Here is a 16,553-nt window from a genome sequence, read left to right on the forward strand (position 1 = left end):
AAGTTTCTGCAGAGACATGGAGTTCCCGAAGGAGATGAACTCTCTCCTACTCTCTTTCTTGTCTTCATCAACGATCTGGTGGCAGAAACTCCAAGAGGAGTCAAAGCTGTTCTCTTCGCGGAATTTCTATGCTTTGATGCTCAGAGGAATATGCAACAACTGCCAAGTACAGGATGCAAGAAGCCACAGACAGGCTAACAGCCTGGGCAGAAGAATAGAGTATTCAGGTCACTACTGAGAAGTTCTGCACAACCTTATTTTCACTGTCAACAAAACAGACAGCTGCTTGCAATATTAGGATTTGTGACAGCCCACTTGCAGAAGTGGAGGAGGCAATATATCCAGGAGTAACGTTTGACAGGCACCTAACATGGAAGGCACATCTTACCAGTGCAGAAAGCAACGTACGAAAAAAGCTTCCCATCCTACGGAAACTTGTTGGTACAAACTGGGGAGCACACGAAACATACTCAAGACCACAGGTGCTAGACAAAATACCAACTATTTTACTTAATAGGCCTATATTAAGAAAACGACATGGATTGAAAATCGCGATATTATGTGAAACCTTTCATCATTGTTTTGCTATTTTAGGGATTTAAATGAAATAAAAAGTGTAAACGCTGTGATTGATGCTTTCAAGTGGCGACCACAAAGAGAAATCCGTGATATGGTCGTTTCTTGCAGCAGTGTTCTTGTTTGTTCAGCATGATGTTTTTGTTCCGATAGACACCTTATTCTTTTATATACATATATAGGCCTATTAAGTAATATATTTGATTATATATCTAGCACCTGTGCTCAAGACAGTATACCTTCGCACCACCAAACCAATCCTAGAGTATGGCTCCTTAGCTTTGATCACAGCGGCCAAGACAAATTAGCAGAGGTTAGACAAAGAGCAAAATCAGGCTTTCATAGTCATGACGGGAACATTGAAATCAACACCCATTAAGGCCATGGAAGGCGTTACTGCCATCCCTCCACTTGCCGAGAGAAGAGAGTCCAAAACCCTAGTATAAACCAGCAAATACCAGTGCCTGCCAGACCATCTCATGAAAGCCAAACTCGAAGGGCTTACAAAAAATCGTCTAAAAAGAGGCAGCTTTGTGCATGAAGCCAGGAAGCTAAACAAAATCTTTGCAGAGCATCTTGGACAACCAACTACTCCTATTCAAGATCTACCAGAACCGAAGAAACGTGACCAATCCAACCCGGTCTTTCCCCTGGTACTTCAGATGTAACGGCCAAGCTATCCTATACACAGACCATGATTCAAGATACTTACCTGTCAGAGACATGAACACAGGTGCACACAGACGACTCAGCCTCAGCTGCAATAAAAGACGGAGGAGCTGACATCTTCATACTGCACACCTCGGGAAGATCAGAAACAAATAGTATTCCAACCGGGAGGTCCTTTACCAACTATAGAGCAGAGACTGAGACCATCAAACAGGCCATTAAACTCATTGAGGAGTCTCCAGAGAGCTGCTCTAACGTGGTTGTCTTCACGGATGCTCTGTCAGTTTTCCAAGCACTGGAAAACTCCAAAAACAACTTCCATCTCCAGGGCACTTTTAAGTCTATGCAAAACAAGAGCTGTGTCCTTACAATGGATACCGGCACATTGTGTTGTGCGTGGGAAATGAGAATGCACACAGATAAGCCAAACTTAGAGCTACAGAAAACCAGCCACAAAATGCCATTACTCATGAGGAGAAGGTGACAATGAACAAAGCACTGACAAAGCCAAGGCCAATCATGGTTGACTACAACCTACTAGACAGATGGGAACAAATAATCCGATTAAGGCTTCGCACAGTACATAACAGGTTAAATGCCCACATGTGCACAAAGTTTAACTTTTATCTCCTTCTCTGATGTGCCCCTGCGTCCTGGAAAAACAAACTGTTCAGCACATTCTGCAGAAATGTCCACGTCTGGAGAACCAACGGAAAAGTGTGAGGCCAAACAGCACCCAATGAGAATCAAAGTGCACGGCAAGATGGAGGATCTGAAGAAGACGGCATCCTTCATTCGCTGGATCAGGGGTGACGGTGTAGTCGGTGAACGAAAAGAAAGAAAGAAAAAGAAGTACCGTTTGCCACACATTAAACGTTTAAATTTCTCTTTAGAATTGCGAAAACGTTTTAATAACTTATACATTCTGCCTCATATTTTGGCTACTGTTGTGTAATATCAAAAATAGTTCTGTCGTAGGTTTATATACAAGTTGTAAAACGACACTAGCGTATGAATATTACCTTCATTTATTGCTTAAAATATTCTGTTCTACGTTACAATAATCAGATTTTAGAATCCAAACTGGTAGATATGACCAAAATAGAACACCGCGCAACGAGTATATATTATATTTATTATATACCTATATAAATTCTGGCAAAAATACTGCTTGTATTTCACAAGTAAATATGAACAGGCAGAAAAAAGTCCGCATCGTACCTTTTGAATTGTATTGCATGTTGCCGGACTACTTTCATTTAGTATCCATGACCTAACACACCACACAAAACAACTTCAGTCATTTCTGTTTTAACATCGACAAACATTGAAGACTTCGTTCAATAACAAAACAAGAAATAAAAAGATGAAGGTATATAATAAAAGATTCATTACAATAGTAGCTAGATATGGGATTTTTTATTCGGCTCTCGTGAATTTTGCAAGGACGGATCACACTCGGCTCTTATGCGCCTCGTGAGATCCGATCTGGCAAAATCCACTCGAGCCAAATACAGCATCCCAGATCGAGCTACTATCATAATAACCCTTTTGTATATGATGATGTTTTGTGTACAAATCAAAATAAAACGTATCTTCTTTTCTGTAATTTGGGGAAATTGTGATATATGCCTTAGATGAAATATCTAATTCGTGTTCAAAAGATGGCTGCTAGAAAAAGTCTTAATAAAGATTTTGAAACTCCATCTGGCAACCTATTTGGATGATCTTTCCCGAACGCATTACATTTAATAAAAAACAGTTCTTATGTACATCAGCTTCTGCTTATCTCAAATGTCCACTAACATTTGTTTCTGATAGTCATTTGAACACTAAGGTCGTCATTATACCTCCATACCAAATTACATACTTTTTTCCGAAAATAAAACGTTTATGTATTCTGGTTCAATTTGGATTCTAAAATGCGACTTCTGTAAAACATTTTAGATCATTATATCTACAATGCAGCAAAATACGTAGCAGCCAGCAGTTGTTGTGATAATGTTTCTCTAAAATGTTGAATATTATATTCTTTTCGGAATATGTTGATATGTTATTTGTAGATAGCCTCGTGGAATATTAACTTGTTAAAACATCTTCCTTTGTTAAAAAAGTCTTTGTTATCATTGTTATTATTGTTATTATTTAGTAGTAACTCATCGTTTCAGAACCAAAGCTATGAACCTTACAAGCGGCTACAGAACGTTGAAACCGTGGCTCGGTGACGGTTTACTCATATCAAGTGGCGACAAGTGGACTCGCAACCGCCGCCTCCTCACACCAGCTTTCCATTTTGATATCATCAATCCATACTTAGATGTAATGAAAACACCATTTTCTTTTCCGCAAAACCGCATAATAGTACGTACTATTATCTGAAAACTCGAGAAACTATTTTTGTAACATTGTATACTTATACATTAAGCTTCAGTCGGACTAAGGGGCAAACCTGCTCCAACAAACCACAGCAAATGGAAATATATTTTTTCACCTTTTGTGCAGGCAACTTGTTATGTTCGTTATTTTTAATGTATTATCATTTCATATGGCATTTTGTACACCACTGTATGAAAAACTTTAATAGACTCATAATACATGTAGTATTGTACATGTCACTATTCTTTCATTTAATTTATTTAGTTTTCGTGACCAATTACAGGAAAAGTAGGGAAACTTTGCAGACGAGAAGAAAGACTTTGAAATATTTCAGCAGATCTGTTTATGTACACTTGATATTATCTTGAGATGCGCCTTCTCGTATGACATTGATGTGCAACGTAGCGGGTATGTACATGTACGTACGAATTTGAAGCATAACTGGTCAGACTTTTCTGAATCTTTATCGATTTCGTAGTGCAGTTAGCATTAAAGTAGATCTATAGAGAGTGTTACCTCTAGGCTATATCTCAGGTACGCGGGGAACGTTGGCAGAACCACTTGTGCATTCCGTAAATCAGCCGGATGGCTTTCTTACATTGATAAATCTACCGCCAAGCGAGGTTTAGAAACCGCAGCAGTGAGGGTTAAATGGTTCGAAGTCAGCGGCCTTAACCACTCGACCTTGGAGGCCCCCGATAATAATAGTGATAACAGTAACGAGTCGTTCAAGCATTATGGATGTTGTAGAGTTTTATGTTTTCATTACATTTCCCGTTTGTATATTCGTTAACGATTATGATATTTAAAATATCATTCGTTTCAGAGAAACACATCCGTATGTACAGGCAGTAAATGATCTGGCAACAAGTAATTCTGAACGTTTAAGGTAACTCAATGGAACAGTAGCCAAAATCTATTGTCATTTGATCAAAATGACTATATTCATACATTTAATACTTTTAACGTATATAACATAAAGACATGTATCAAAAATTAAATTTAAGTACCCCAATGTTTTCTAATATTTCTTAAATTTAATTGCCACCTACGGTCCGTGTATGGCACAATATCAAAGGAGTTGCCTTCAATGTTAAACATGTAATAAATTAAATGTACAGACTATATTGTGTATTTTCCAGAGATCCGATTTTAGCACCAGTCATCATTTTCTCCAGAACTAAGATGGGGGAAAAGTTCAAGCAAGATTGCGACTTTGTCCATAGTGTTGCGGAAGACATTATAAATAACCGCAGACGTGCACTGGTAATATCAACTCTGGTCAACCCTGTATATAAACACGTCACTTTAGAGACGTGCACTGGTAATATCCACTACAGTCAACCCTGTATATAATATGAAGACGTTACTTTTGAGAGCCAAACAATGTTTTATTTGATGTTGGTCTTTATTCAATCACAGGCAAAAATATTCTGCAAAGGATTCAATCGCATGACGCCTGTGGTCTTCAGAGCAAGATGGTCACTGTTAACAGGCGGTGTTCGGCACAGGTTTCACTGTACAGTTTGAATAAAGCTGAAAATCGACTTATACTGGAAACCGTATATCATAATAGGGTTGCGTAGCTGTACGCTCTTCCTAAGAAAGACGATAATTATGATTGTTTGTAGGTAAAATATCTAGCTGCAAGATTTAAATATGAGTTTACAATGTACTGAATTTTGTTGAGCTATATTATGCAATATCATTTTTACTCATTCAAAGTAAACATGTGAATATATTAACGTTATAATAAAATTTTACAGGAAATTGAGAATGATGTAAGCAACAGAAAATATCTTGACTTTCTAGATATTTTACTGACAGCAAAAGATGAAAATGGTGCTGGTCTGTCAGACATGGATATAAGAAATGAAGTGGATACGTTCTTGTTTGAAGGTAAATAACACAATATAAGTATTCACTGATTGGTTAACATAAATGACAAAAAATACCAGAATATCTACCTGTATAATAACAGATGACAGAAGAAGGGATAAAGAACGCAATACAAAGTAAATGCTGTAGATTTTGGATGTATGTGTATTTTTGTGGTCTACCATCCGTGGAAATATCTGTATAAAATTAATTGTTTTCCTATAAAACACTTTTTTGAGGAACTAGCATAATATTTTTCAAGGTCATGACACAACAGCGAGCGCCATTTCATGGATTTTGTATTCTCTTGCAAAACATCCAGAATACCAGGAGAAATGTCATGAAGAAATTGATGATCTGTTACAGGGTAGCGAGTCCGACGACATCAAATGGTAACTACATGTGCATTGTATAATTTCCCCTGACGGTATCTTACAATTTCTTTGTCATAAAGCTTGTTGTTGTTGCTAACTTGGTAGAGAAACTTTCAGACTACTAAGCTAGAAGTCGTGAGTTCGGTGCTCCTGCCAAACAATGTTCGCCTTCACGATAGGGCTAAATTCATAAGTTCCAATCTATGACCCTGGTTGAGTGCTTTCAGTATGTAAGAAGGACACTGAATCCGAAATCTGACCGCCGCAATATAAATTTTAACAGACATAATTTCTAGAAATGAAAGGCAGCAAATTACGACCGTTTGCGATTTGATTTTTATCATTGGCTGTAAAGTCATACAGTTTCTGTAAAAGTTTTAGTTTTCTGACGGTTTTCTACGACCAAGGAAACGTGCGTCATTATTTAAAAATCTGTGTTCTTGGAGGTGAGAAAGACTTACTCATTTTGTTACTTTGTTTTTATCAAGGAATGACTTGCCTCAACTAGAATACCTACGTATGTGTATAAAGGAAGGCATGAGATTGCACTGTCCGGTAGCTATAGTTGGTCGTGAAACAACAAAACCCTTTGACCTAGGTGACATTACGATTCCACCAGGGACAGGAGTTGTCGTAAGTCACGTTGACCTCAACCCATTTAGGTCTACTACTAAATAAAAACCAAACATGTTTAGTATCATTTCAAATGAGATTATGGAAAAAAAAAACTTGCATCGTAATTTTATCCTTATTTTATTTTAATGGGTGCCTCCGCGGCATGTTGAATGTCTCACTGAGTGCTTACAGCACTTGCAATAAAGGAAGCAATGGATTCAGTTTCAGTCTTTGGTACAAAATTACAAGTAATTTTGACTATGGCAAAGTAAGCACCCTCATTCAAATAAAAAAATACTACATATTTGCGCATACATTATACACTGCCATAACACGGTTATATTTTACAGATAAGCAAGTGGACGCCCCAATGTAACATCTTTGTACTTTACAGATTATCATATGGACGCGCCCCGAAAATAGACAGGCATAAGTACACTCCATCGTAGCCATAATATATTTCAGATAAGCAGATGGACGCTTCGCCTGAGCATTTTTGTATTTTACAGATTAGTATATGAGTTCTCCTCCACTGCGTTTTATCTGATAGATTAGCATATGGACATTCCCATAGCATTGTTTTATCTTACAGAGTAACATAACTTTAAGGACACTCCCCATAGCATTGTCTTATCTTACAGGGTAGCATAACTTTAAGGACACTCCCCATAGCATTGTTTTATCTTACTGAGTAACATTACTTTAAGGACACTCTCCATAGCATTGTTTTATCTTACAGAGTAGCAGATCGACTCTCCCCATAGCATTGTTTTTTCTTGCCTACCTAGCGGGGAAAGTATACATTTATCCGAGCACGCGCCGGGGATAGATATTCCTGTCTTTCCCTAGGGAAAAACGTTGTCTAAAATAGCGTGCACTAAGGTGACGTCACATAGTACTGGTACCATTGTGACGTCATAAACTTTATAAATAATGTCAGGAAATACCCAAACCTATTTGTCTCCACGATCTATTTTGAACATGATAGGCAAAAAAAATGATCTAACATGTCTGCCTGTGTAAGACAGCTGTTTTCCCTACCCTCTGGACAGAATGGATAAAAAACCTCGCTAACGCTCGGTTTTCCATTCCACACTGTCCCTCGGGTAGGGAAAACCCCGTCTTACACAGGCAGGCATGTAAGATCCTTATAATCTTACAGAGTAGCAGACCGACTCTCCCCATAGCATTGTTTTATCTTACAGAGTAGCAGATCGACTCTCCCCATAGCATTGTTTTATCTTACAGAGTAGCAGATCGACTTTCCCCATAGCATTGTTTTATCTTGCAAAGTAGCATAACTTTTAGGACTCTCCCCATAGCATTGTTTTATCTTACAGAGTAGCAGATAGACTCTCCCCATAGCATTGTTTTATCTTACAGAGTAGCATAACTTTGAGGACTCTCCCAACAGCATTGTTTTATCTTACAGAGTAGTAGATCGACTCTTCCTATAGCATTGTTCAATCTTACAGAGTAGCATAACTTCAAGAACTCTCCCCATAACACTGTTTTATCTTACAGATTAACATATGGACCCTCCATCACAACGAACATGTTTGGGGCAAGGACCATATGGAGTACAAACCAGAGAGATCCACAAAGGATAATGTAGCTAAGATGGACCCCTATCAATTTGTTCCTTTCTCAGGCGGACCGAGGTACTCGGTTATGTAGAGTGATTTTCTTTCGTATAAGTGCACGTTGAGTGCTCCAATATTAGAATTACCATTTAATGCATCAGTATAATTTTGCCGTATCTTTCGCCATGAACGTCGGATAAATGGCCGATGTTTATATCCGGGTAAAAAAAAACTTTAAAGACGTTTAACTTAACTTATAATCAAATTATATATAAAAAATACCTGCATTACTTTTTCAGGAATTGTTCCGGACAAAAGTTAAACGTCTTTAAACTTTGCTATGAATAAGGAGAAAGAAGTTCTCGCTAAACTACTACATAAGTAAGTTATATGTACTTCTCCGAGGCCATGAAGCTTTAAATGTATGTGAAACACCTTCAGACAACTAAGCTATCTCATGTCCTAGTGACTGTCACTAATTCCGACTTAAGTTAGTTATGGTATGTTTTTGGGTTGTTTTTTTTTTTTTGTGTTTAACCCTTGTTTTTTCTTATCAATATAAAATTTAATGCTTTATATATCGCTTCGGTATCCTAGTGGTAGAATGCCTGCTTCTAGTGTGGATAGTGAACGGTCTGATGCATGGCCGCGACATACCAAAGAAGCTCAGCATTAAATGGGAAACTGGCTGTAATCGCGATTGATTCACTTAGGAATGGGGTTTCGTTTAGAAAGTTATTTTGCTATTTTTACAATCGACCTAAAATAAAAATAAGTATAAACTAAATACAATAATACCTGATAATGCTTTCCGAAAAGAAAAAGCAGCTGTATTACACATACATTTATATTGTGTTGAATGTTTAGTGGGTTTACGATGGGGAGGTATGTCTCAACGGCTCTACAGAGTTCCAATTACCGCTCATTATTTAAGAATAAACTTTGAACAAGTGATTTAGAGTATGCCCCATATCGCTTACCATCTTAACTGTTACCATTAACAACTTTCTTTAAAAAAAATAACTTAATATTGTACATATATTTTCAGTTTCAAGTTCAGTCTTACTCCAGGCCATGAAGTTAAATGGCGGCTATCTGCGGTAATGAGAGCTCAAAATGGAATCTCGGCTCGTGTGGAACGCAGAAAACACTGACCATTGTCAGCTTCGGAGTGATAAATTACGTATTTACAATAAATTAAAAGTTACAAACGATATTTTACTGCAAAGAATATCTTAACTGTTATTTAATTATTTCTTATCTGTTCTAAAAGCTTCAATAAAATGAATGATAATGCGTCGAACAGTAATATGCTTAATAGTCAGTAGTATTATCCTGTGTTTTAAGACCACGGATTATGTTAATATACCCTTCAAGTCAAGTTCTTATTTAATACTAAGCTGCTTGAATCCGTCCTTGTAACAGTGTTATTTATTTTCATGTAAAGACTTTCTGGTCTGTTGAATTCATGGAAGATAACATCATTGGTATTCATAGCCTTTATGTAGTGTTCAAAGCCCATGGCACAACCGGGCGGACGGAGAGACGTATGGACACAGGCGAATTTATGTGTCCTAAACTCAAAACAAGGTGGGGCACAATAAGTAACTTGTAACGGTAAAATGAGAGTGAGTGGAGGCACCAGTGTACTACGGATACACATCCAGCTTTTCAGAAAATCCTAATGACAGTATGTGTACAGCACGATCAATTGTTGTACGTACATTGTATATGTAATGCACAAAAACCAAATTCGCAAAACGGATATTTCGTGCATGACTTCTTTCAGAAAGAAATCGGTTTATCTCCATAATTGCCTAAAATGTTTTGTTTTGTAACTGATGACCACAGACACAATATCGGGTGTGACGACACTGGAATGTGTTTTAAGATTGTGTATCCGGATTGCACTTGAATGGAATAATTTTTCAGTTCTTGTTGTGCTAGTGTTGCTCCGTTTGAATGTACGTCTTGAACATTCCAAACCCAGCTATAATGGCTTGGTTGAGTTATGCAGTTAAGAAAGTGAAAATCAGGCCAGATTTTATATTTATCGTAAAAAGCGCATGCCGTCCGAACACATACAACTTATAAATGTCTGCCATCGTTTTCCCAACAAACTGACAAAATCGGCTCTCGACAAAAATGCGCATTTGAGAAAACGTGTCGTATTTTTTAACAATACCCACACATTGCCAAATTAAAGTATCTTAGCCGATGATTCAGGGCCCGATTTCATTCGCGTTGTTTTGGTACTTTTACCTGCTCGAATAACCTAACTTTCATAAAACACAAAATGCATTGATTTAGACAAATGCTTTTGTTTTATAAAACAATGTACAGATTGCGCCATATTTGTTTACCCATTAGTTTGTTGAAAGTTTTGTGTAATTTTGATTAAAATAAATCCAGTAAAATCCAAACTATACATCTTTCTTTGAATATTTTTTAACAAATTCGCCCATTTAAGGTTGCTCAACTACTTGCACTGTATCCTCAGTGTGCGCAAAAAAAATCATGACAGTAAGCAGGTCTTCCTGCAAATGTCACGACTACACTGCTTTCAGTGAAGGGCAACACAGCAACTTTTTCAAGTTTGATACCTAAACGTTGCCAGTACGGTATGCCAAATATGTGTAGAATATACCGAATCTAACCTCATCAATAAAATGTAAACTAGAAAATGGTTCACATGCCTTTGAAAGTTTTATCAAGAAAATGAATATCAGAAATGAATAGTATGGATGAAAAACAGCCGAGGATATTAGACAGTATTTTTAACGACGCAGAGTCTTTGCAATGTAGTTACAGAAACTCTGGAAAATCTCACCAATATTAGTGTTGACAAGTGATAGAAATAAAATATTTACATCTTTCCTCGTCTTATAAAGTGAAGTAAATGAACTTTTCAGAGACCCGTTCCCATTAAGGAAGTAAAAGTTTATCACAAAATGTATCATTAGAGTCAGATATGACTGTTTATTTCACGTTTTACATAACGAAAATACACGTTAATACAAAAACATGCAACCATAGAGATATAAAAAGTAAGAATAATAATAACAATAAGAATAATAGATACTTGATTTAATTTTCAGAAAGGCCCTCAACAAATGAACATTTAAAGGTACTCAAACATACCTTTATAATCGGTCACTGTTGTAATTGTGATAACTTGGATAATATTTAAATTACACGACTGAATTTTTTTCAGTCACCTTTGTTCCCATATGCTATTTATTCGTGAGGGTAATTTTCTATTACGGGGACGCATACTTTGAAATTAGAAAAAAAAGTAGGTGAGGTATGATAAAATTTACCTGCAAAAAAGTACAAAGTTTTGGTACATGAAATGGATACTGTTTCAACTGTTATAAGTACACAAAGGATTGCTCACTAAAATAAAAATGAGAAAAACTGAAACAAGAGAGTTAATGTTGAATTACATACGACTTATTGTATACATTCAAAGTCAACAATTAATTTTTTTGTGTGCGAAAATAATAGTGCTTTACCTTGTCCAAACATTTATCAATATTCTACAGATTCTAATTTAAAGAAAAAAAGTGAAATAAGTTCACTGTCTTTCTTTTCATTTTGCATATGTAAGCTCAAACACATTATTTAGTTTGTTTACAAAGTAGCGCATAAGAAAAGATATGGTGGTCAAGGAATGCCACATTCCAAAACTAAAAGCGTATATTCCCCTTAATACATTAAACATTTATCGTTACAGAAATCGAGTGGCTTACAATAGGGCCTAGAAATGGTTCCATTATTAATTTTCAACTTGGTATTCATGAACTACAATGTACTTAAATATCAAAACACATTCATCAAACTTTTGAAAATGTATTGTCATAATAATCCCTAAAATAAGGTATGAAATTTGGTTGAGAGGTCCAATCAATGTGTATATGTGCAAAAGTAACATTCTAATCTTATTCACAAAACTTACTAATACACAGCAGGAATGTCATTGATCAAAACTGGACGAATATAGTACAGTTATCCTCACTTTAATGTCATTTATAATTTGTCCTTGAATTCTCCACTATACTTTTCATAACTCTGTTTGCACGAGTTGCACGAGACTGCTGTCATTCACGTAAAAAACGGGGTCAGACAAGTTGTAAATGCAATATCATCTAAACGTAATCAATGGATTATGCAGTTACTCAGGAAAGATTCCATTTGTATTCATAAAGGTGAGTGACAGTCGAGTCAACTCCCAAAATTTTTTTTTAAATCATACACGTGCTGACACCTAAGTTGTCTCCTGTTGTTTATTAGAGTTACCGTTCGTCCGGCGCAGTAATACTTTTTGCAGTGAATCGCCGAGAAGTCGTGGGAAAATTAAAAACCATGTAAATAAACTAAAATTAACCACCTTTTCAAGATCAATTTCAAGTGATCGACGTTATGTATTTAACCCACCAGATCTGTGTAGCATCTTACATATCTGTTCTAAGGTATTCATTGTGTAGAATGTCATGTTATGCCCTTGCAATACTAATCCCACACTGATTTTTTTGTTGACATTTTTTATCAATGAGAAAGATGGCGTCCATCCTAAGTTGAAATGACGTGGCGTTAAATTTTTACATGTTTAAGCAAACCTGGTGCGTTAGAAAGAAAATCTCATCCCTTCGACATTATTTGTAACACTGGTATTGTAAAAAACCTTTTTTTTTCCTTATACAAAAGCTTAATATTGTGTGTTGAAAGTACTTTCACAAAGACCTCTGTTTTCCTATTACATTCATAGTACCACATCCTTATCCACAAAGTACTGAATATTACAGGTGTCCCTCAGTATTATATCAGTTTAGGAATATGTTTTTTATCTTCCCACCATCAATTTCTTGAATATGCACCCCTTCCGCATTTCTGTATGAACTGTGAATGTAGCTCTTTGTACCACTGTATGGTAACTATACCGGTAGCCGTGTGTTTGGATCTGTCCAATCTTGCCTCTTCCGAGCAAAAAATATATTCTTACATGAAAATTTATTCCGTTTTCAGTTTTCACTCTAAGGTTCAAGTTATTCGATATAAAAAGATCATATTAAACCAGTTTTAATTACAAAGTGATAAAAACGTGCAGATTATGGGAATCAAGAAGCGGAAACGAAACTTTTGAATGATATTATCAAACCTCTTGCAATTGTATCATCAGAAAAATCAGTTAAGGAGAAAGAAGAAATATTTTCACATATCTTGTCATCGGTCTCTTAACTGGAAGTATAGTATTTTTGCGAAAACATACCATCGTAAGTCAATCATATATATCAAGTGTGTAACGGTTTGGATACAAATAATTGAAAAGCAGTTAACGGTTTGGATTTAGTATATGCACCGGTTTGGATAGCAACTTAATTCACATTCCAGCACGAAAAATCGGTATCAAAGTTAATAAAACCATATACTACCACATCTATCTCCTTCTTTCATTTCTGGGATATAAGAGGTAACCTTTTTGTATGGATTGCATAAAATCTAGGGAAAGAAATAAACTGAAGGTCATAAAACTAAATATCTAAGCTAAAAATAAGAGATGTGTACAAACGATTCGAAATTGACACTGTACCTAGAGGAAAATGTGTTACGTTTACTAACGAATTTATTTCATGGAATATTTTCAAAAATATATCTGGTAGGTAAAACGAGTTTTAAAAAAGCACGTTTGAGTACCAGCTGGTTATATATTCAAGTCTTTCGTTTTTGAAACCCTGGGTTCTATCTATCGTCTCGAAGATGATTTTATTTGAATTCTTTTACAATAAATGTTCATTTGTTTATCACATTCGTCAATTGCTTGTTTAGAAGAGGGAATTAGTAAATACTTAGAATATAGGCCAGAATTAAACAAAAACGTTTGTTCGCCCTTTCACCTACTATAATTCTAAATTGCTTTGTTTTTGCAAAGGTTTGACTCTTTTCCCGATTCACTGAAGTGAATTTTGTACTATTTTTGTACGTAAGCAGGAAGGGGCCTCCGAGGCCGAGTGGTTAAGGTCGCTGATTTCAAATCACTTGCCCCTCATCGATGTGGGTTCGAGCCTTACTCGGGGCGTTGAATTCTACATGTGAGGAAGCCGTCCAGCTGGCTTACGGAAGGTCGGTGGTTCTACCTAGGTGCCCGCTCGTGATGAAATAATGCACGGAGGGGCACCTGGGGTCTTCCTCCACCATTAAAAGCTGGAATGTCGCCATATGACCTATAATTGTGTCGGTGCGACGTTATACCCAACAAGAATAAAATAAAAAGTACGTACACAGGTATCTTAATAATCAATAGTTAGAATGAATTAACTGTGAGGATTTAACATGCAAAGTAAGGATCAGCAATTCTGACTAACTTCATTGCAGAGTTATGCCGCTTCACGGCATGGTATGTAAGCAGGTACCTCACATACCACTTTTACGAATGGAAGAAACTTAAAACACTTGTTAACTCTGATTATCCGACATGCAATGCACAGGCTCAAAGATTCTCATGTTTCTTCAAAAAGAGTATCTGGCTATTTTGACTTGTCTTAGCAAGTCATGGTTAAGTTCATGTATGTAAGAAGGTATCATAGTGTTATTTAGCATCAGAAGAGGGGAAAATTTTATGACTAAAACATACCTCTTAACAAAATTCTTGGCCATTTGTAAGTGTTTATGACACTCTTTCATTCAGTTAGGTTTCTTTAGTGACATGGCATTTGTATAATCGATCTTAATTGCCCCTCTGTTAAACTTGATAATTGCCCTTTTTCATCGAAATGTATAATAAACAGTCGTGAAATTAAAACAGAAGTTAGTATATTATTAAACAAGCTAGTGAGTCATTTCCTTTTAAAAGCTCTGTTTAGAAATGTGACATCGGGAGACAGGAAACAAAGCTTTTAATGTTACCCAACTATTGAACTAACAATCATGCATAATCAAAAATAGTATGTATTCTTGCACTTGCGGTCTGTCTTACTTAGTAATAGGCCTGTGCATCAGCATTTCCTACAAAGATGAATGGTACTAACCATTGCTTTTCGTGGCCATTCCTCTCCCACTGGTGTTTTATATTGGAATATTTCACTGCTACGCTTGAGAAAAACAAAATATAAAAAGGGAAACATACCCAACAGGAGAAAAACGCGAAAGCCTACAGCAGTGTATGCATAGATGTGAAAAAATTATTTGACCTTACTCAAAATATATAGACATGCTATAACGTATATTTAACGTAGAAGAAATAAATAAAGAAACATCTGGGCGTTGCCTTGGCACTTTCGATAGCAAAGCCATCACTGAGGTATAAACCTGTTAGTACATACTGAAATGTGATAATGTGTACCAGTCGTGTGTTAGCCCTGTAAACACTTTCCTGCCGCTTAACGTATTTCCGGCAGATCATGGAGCTATGCCTTCCACGTGGATATTCATTTGGGCAATTGCTAAAGCAAATATTACTTGTGAGGTGTGCGTCAATATATAGCGAATTGAGGCAGTCTTCAGCATTCATTGACTTTTTCCTCAGTTTTTTTCACATTTTTTTCTGGTCATTAGCAAGGATATGTGTATACTCATTTCAAAAATTCTTGAATGAAAAGTCTTGTTTCAAAATTGATAGCAGTAACATCAGTTTAATTAAAAAAAACTAGCGTTCATATTGATCAACATGTACATGTATTTCTTTAAATTATACACCCTTATTTTATAAGCATATACATATAAAACTAGAGATGCTTTTGAGAAAAGCGCATGTCTCCCACAACTGCCCCTATGAAAAATGTCTAGTGTCTCTAGATGGCTTAGATAGTAAGTAAGTAAGTTTTATTTGGCACAAGTGTACATGACATGGCAATATAGCGATAAAACAAATGACAAATCAATGCATAATAAATATTACATAGTGACAAACCAACAAATAATTAGACATTTATATCATATTACTCAGCAAAGCAATGTAATGCTCACCAATACCAGGGATAACACAAAAAAGATGAAATGATTCTTCTTATTTCCATTGTGGTCCCTGTTATTGGCGGCATGACACAGAAAGTCATGAGTGGATCCAATTAGATGGTCTGGACGAGTGGATCCAATCAGTAATTCAAGGGCCATAAATCATAAAAGCCTGGGCAGATTTGGCTAGTTATCAAACTTGGCTAAGGTCTTATGGCCAAACACATTTTGTTCAAGTTTGGTGAAGTTCGGATGAGAAATGTTCGACTTAGAGAGCGGACAAGAATAAAAAGGCAGATTTTTCAGTAATTCAAGGGCCGTAACTCCAAAATGCCTGGACCGATTTGGCTAGTTATCGAACTTGGCCGAGGTCTCATGGTCAAACATATTTTATTAAAGTTTGATGAAGATCGGATGAGAAATGTTCGACTTAGAGTGCGGACAAGAGTAAAAAGGCAGATTTTTCAATAATTCAAGGGCTGTAACTCCAAAATGCCTGGACCGATTTGGCTAGTTATCGAACTTGGCTGAG

The 16,553-nt window shown here is 36.3% G+C and overlaps 1 protein-coding gene across 1 annotated transcript; it reads left to right on the top strand.

The window, feature by feature from the left end:
- Nucleotides 1–1,933: 1,933 nt before the first annotated feature.
- LOC128548977 (leukotriene-B4 omega-hydroxylase 3-like) lies at nucleotides 1,934–10,423 on the top strand. Its single transcript, XM_053524830.1, is given in 12 exon segments — nucleotides 1,934–2,097; nucleotides 3,414–3,610; nucleotides 3,927–4,029; nucleotides 4,448–4,510; nucleotides 4,764–4,887; nucleotides 5,388–5,520; nucleotides 5,762–5,891; nucleotides 6,362–6,506; nucleotides 8,013–8,149; nucleotides 8,371–8,386; nucleotides 8,388–8,452; nucleotides 9,120–10,423. Coding segments are annotated over 12 exon segments (1,383 nt in total). The 3' UTR covers nucleotides 9,226–10,423.
- The last annotated feature ends 6,130 nt before the right edge of the window (nucleotides 10,424–16,553 follow it).

This window comes from Mercenaria mercenaria, chromosome 2 (assembly GCF_021730395.1).
Source record: "Mercenaria mercenaria strain notata chromosome 2, MADL_Memer_1, whole genome shotgun sequence".
Taxonomy (NCBI): domain Eukaryota; kingdom Metazoa; phylum Mollusca; class Bivalvia; order Venerida; family Veneridae; genus Mercenaria; species Mercenaria mercenaria.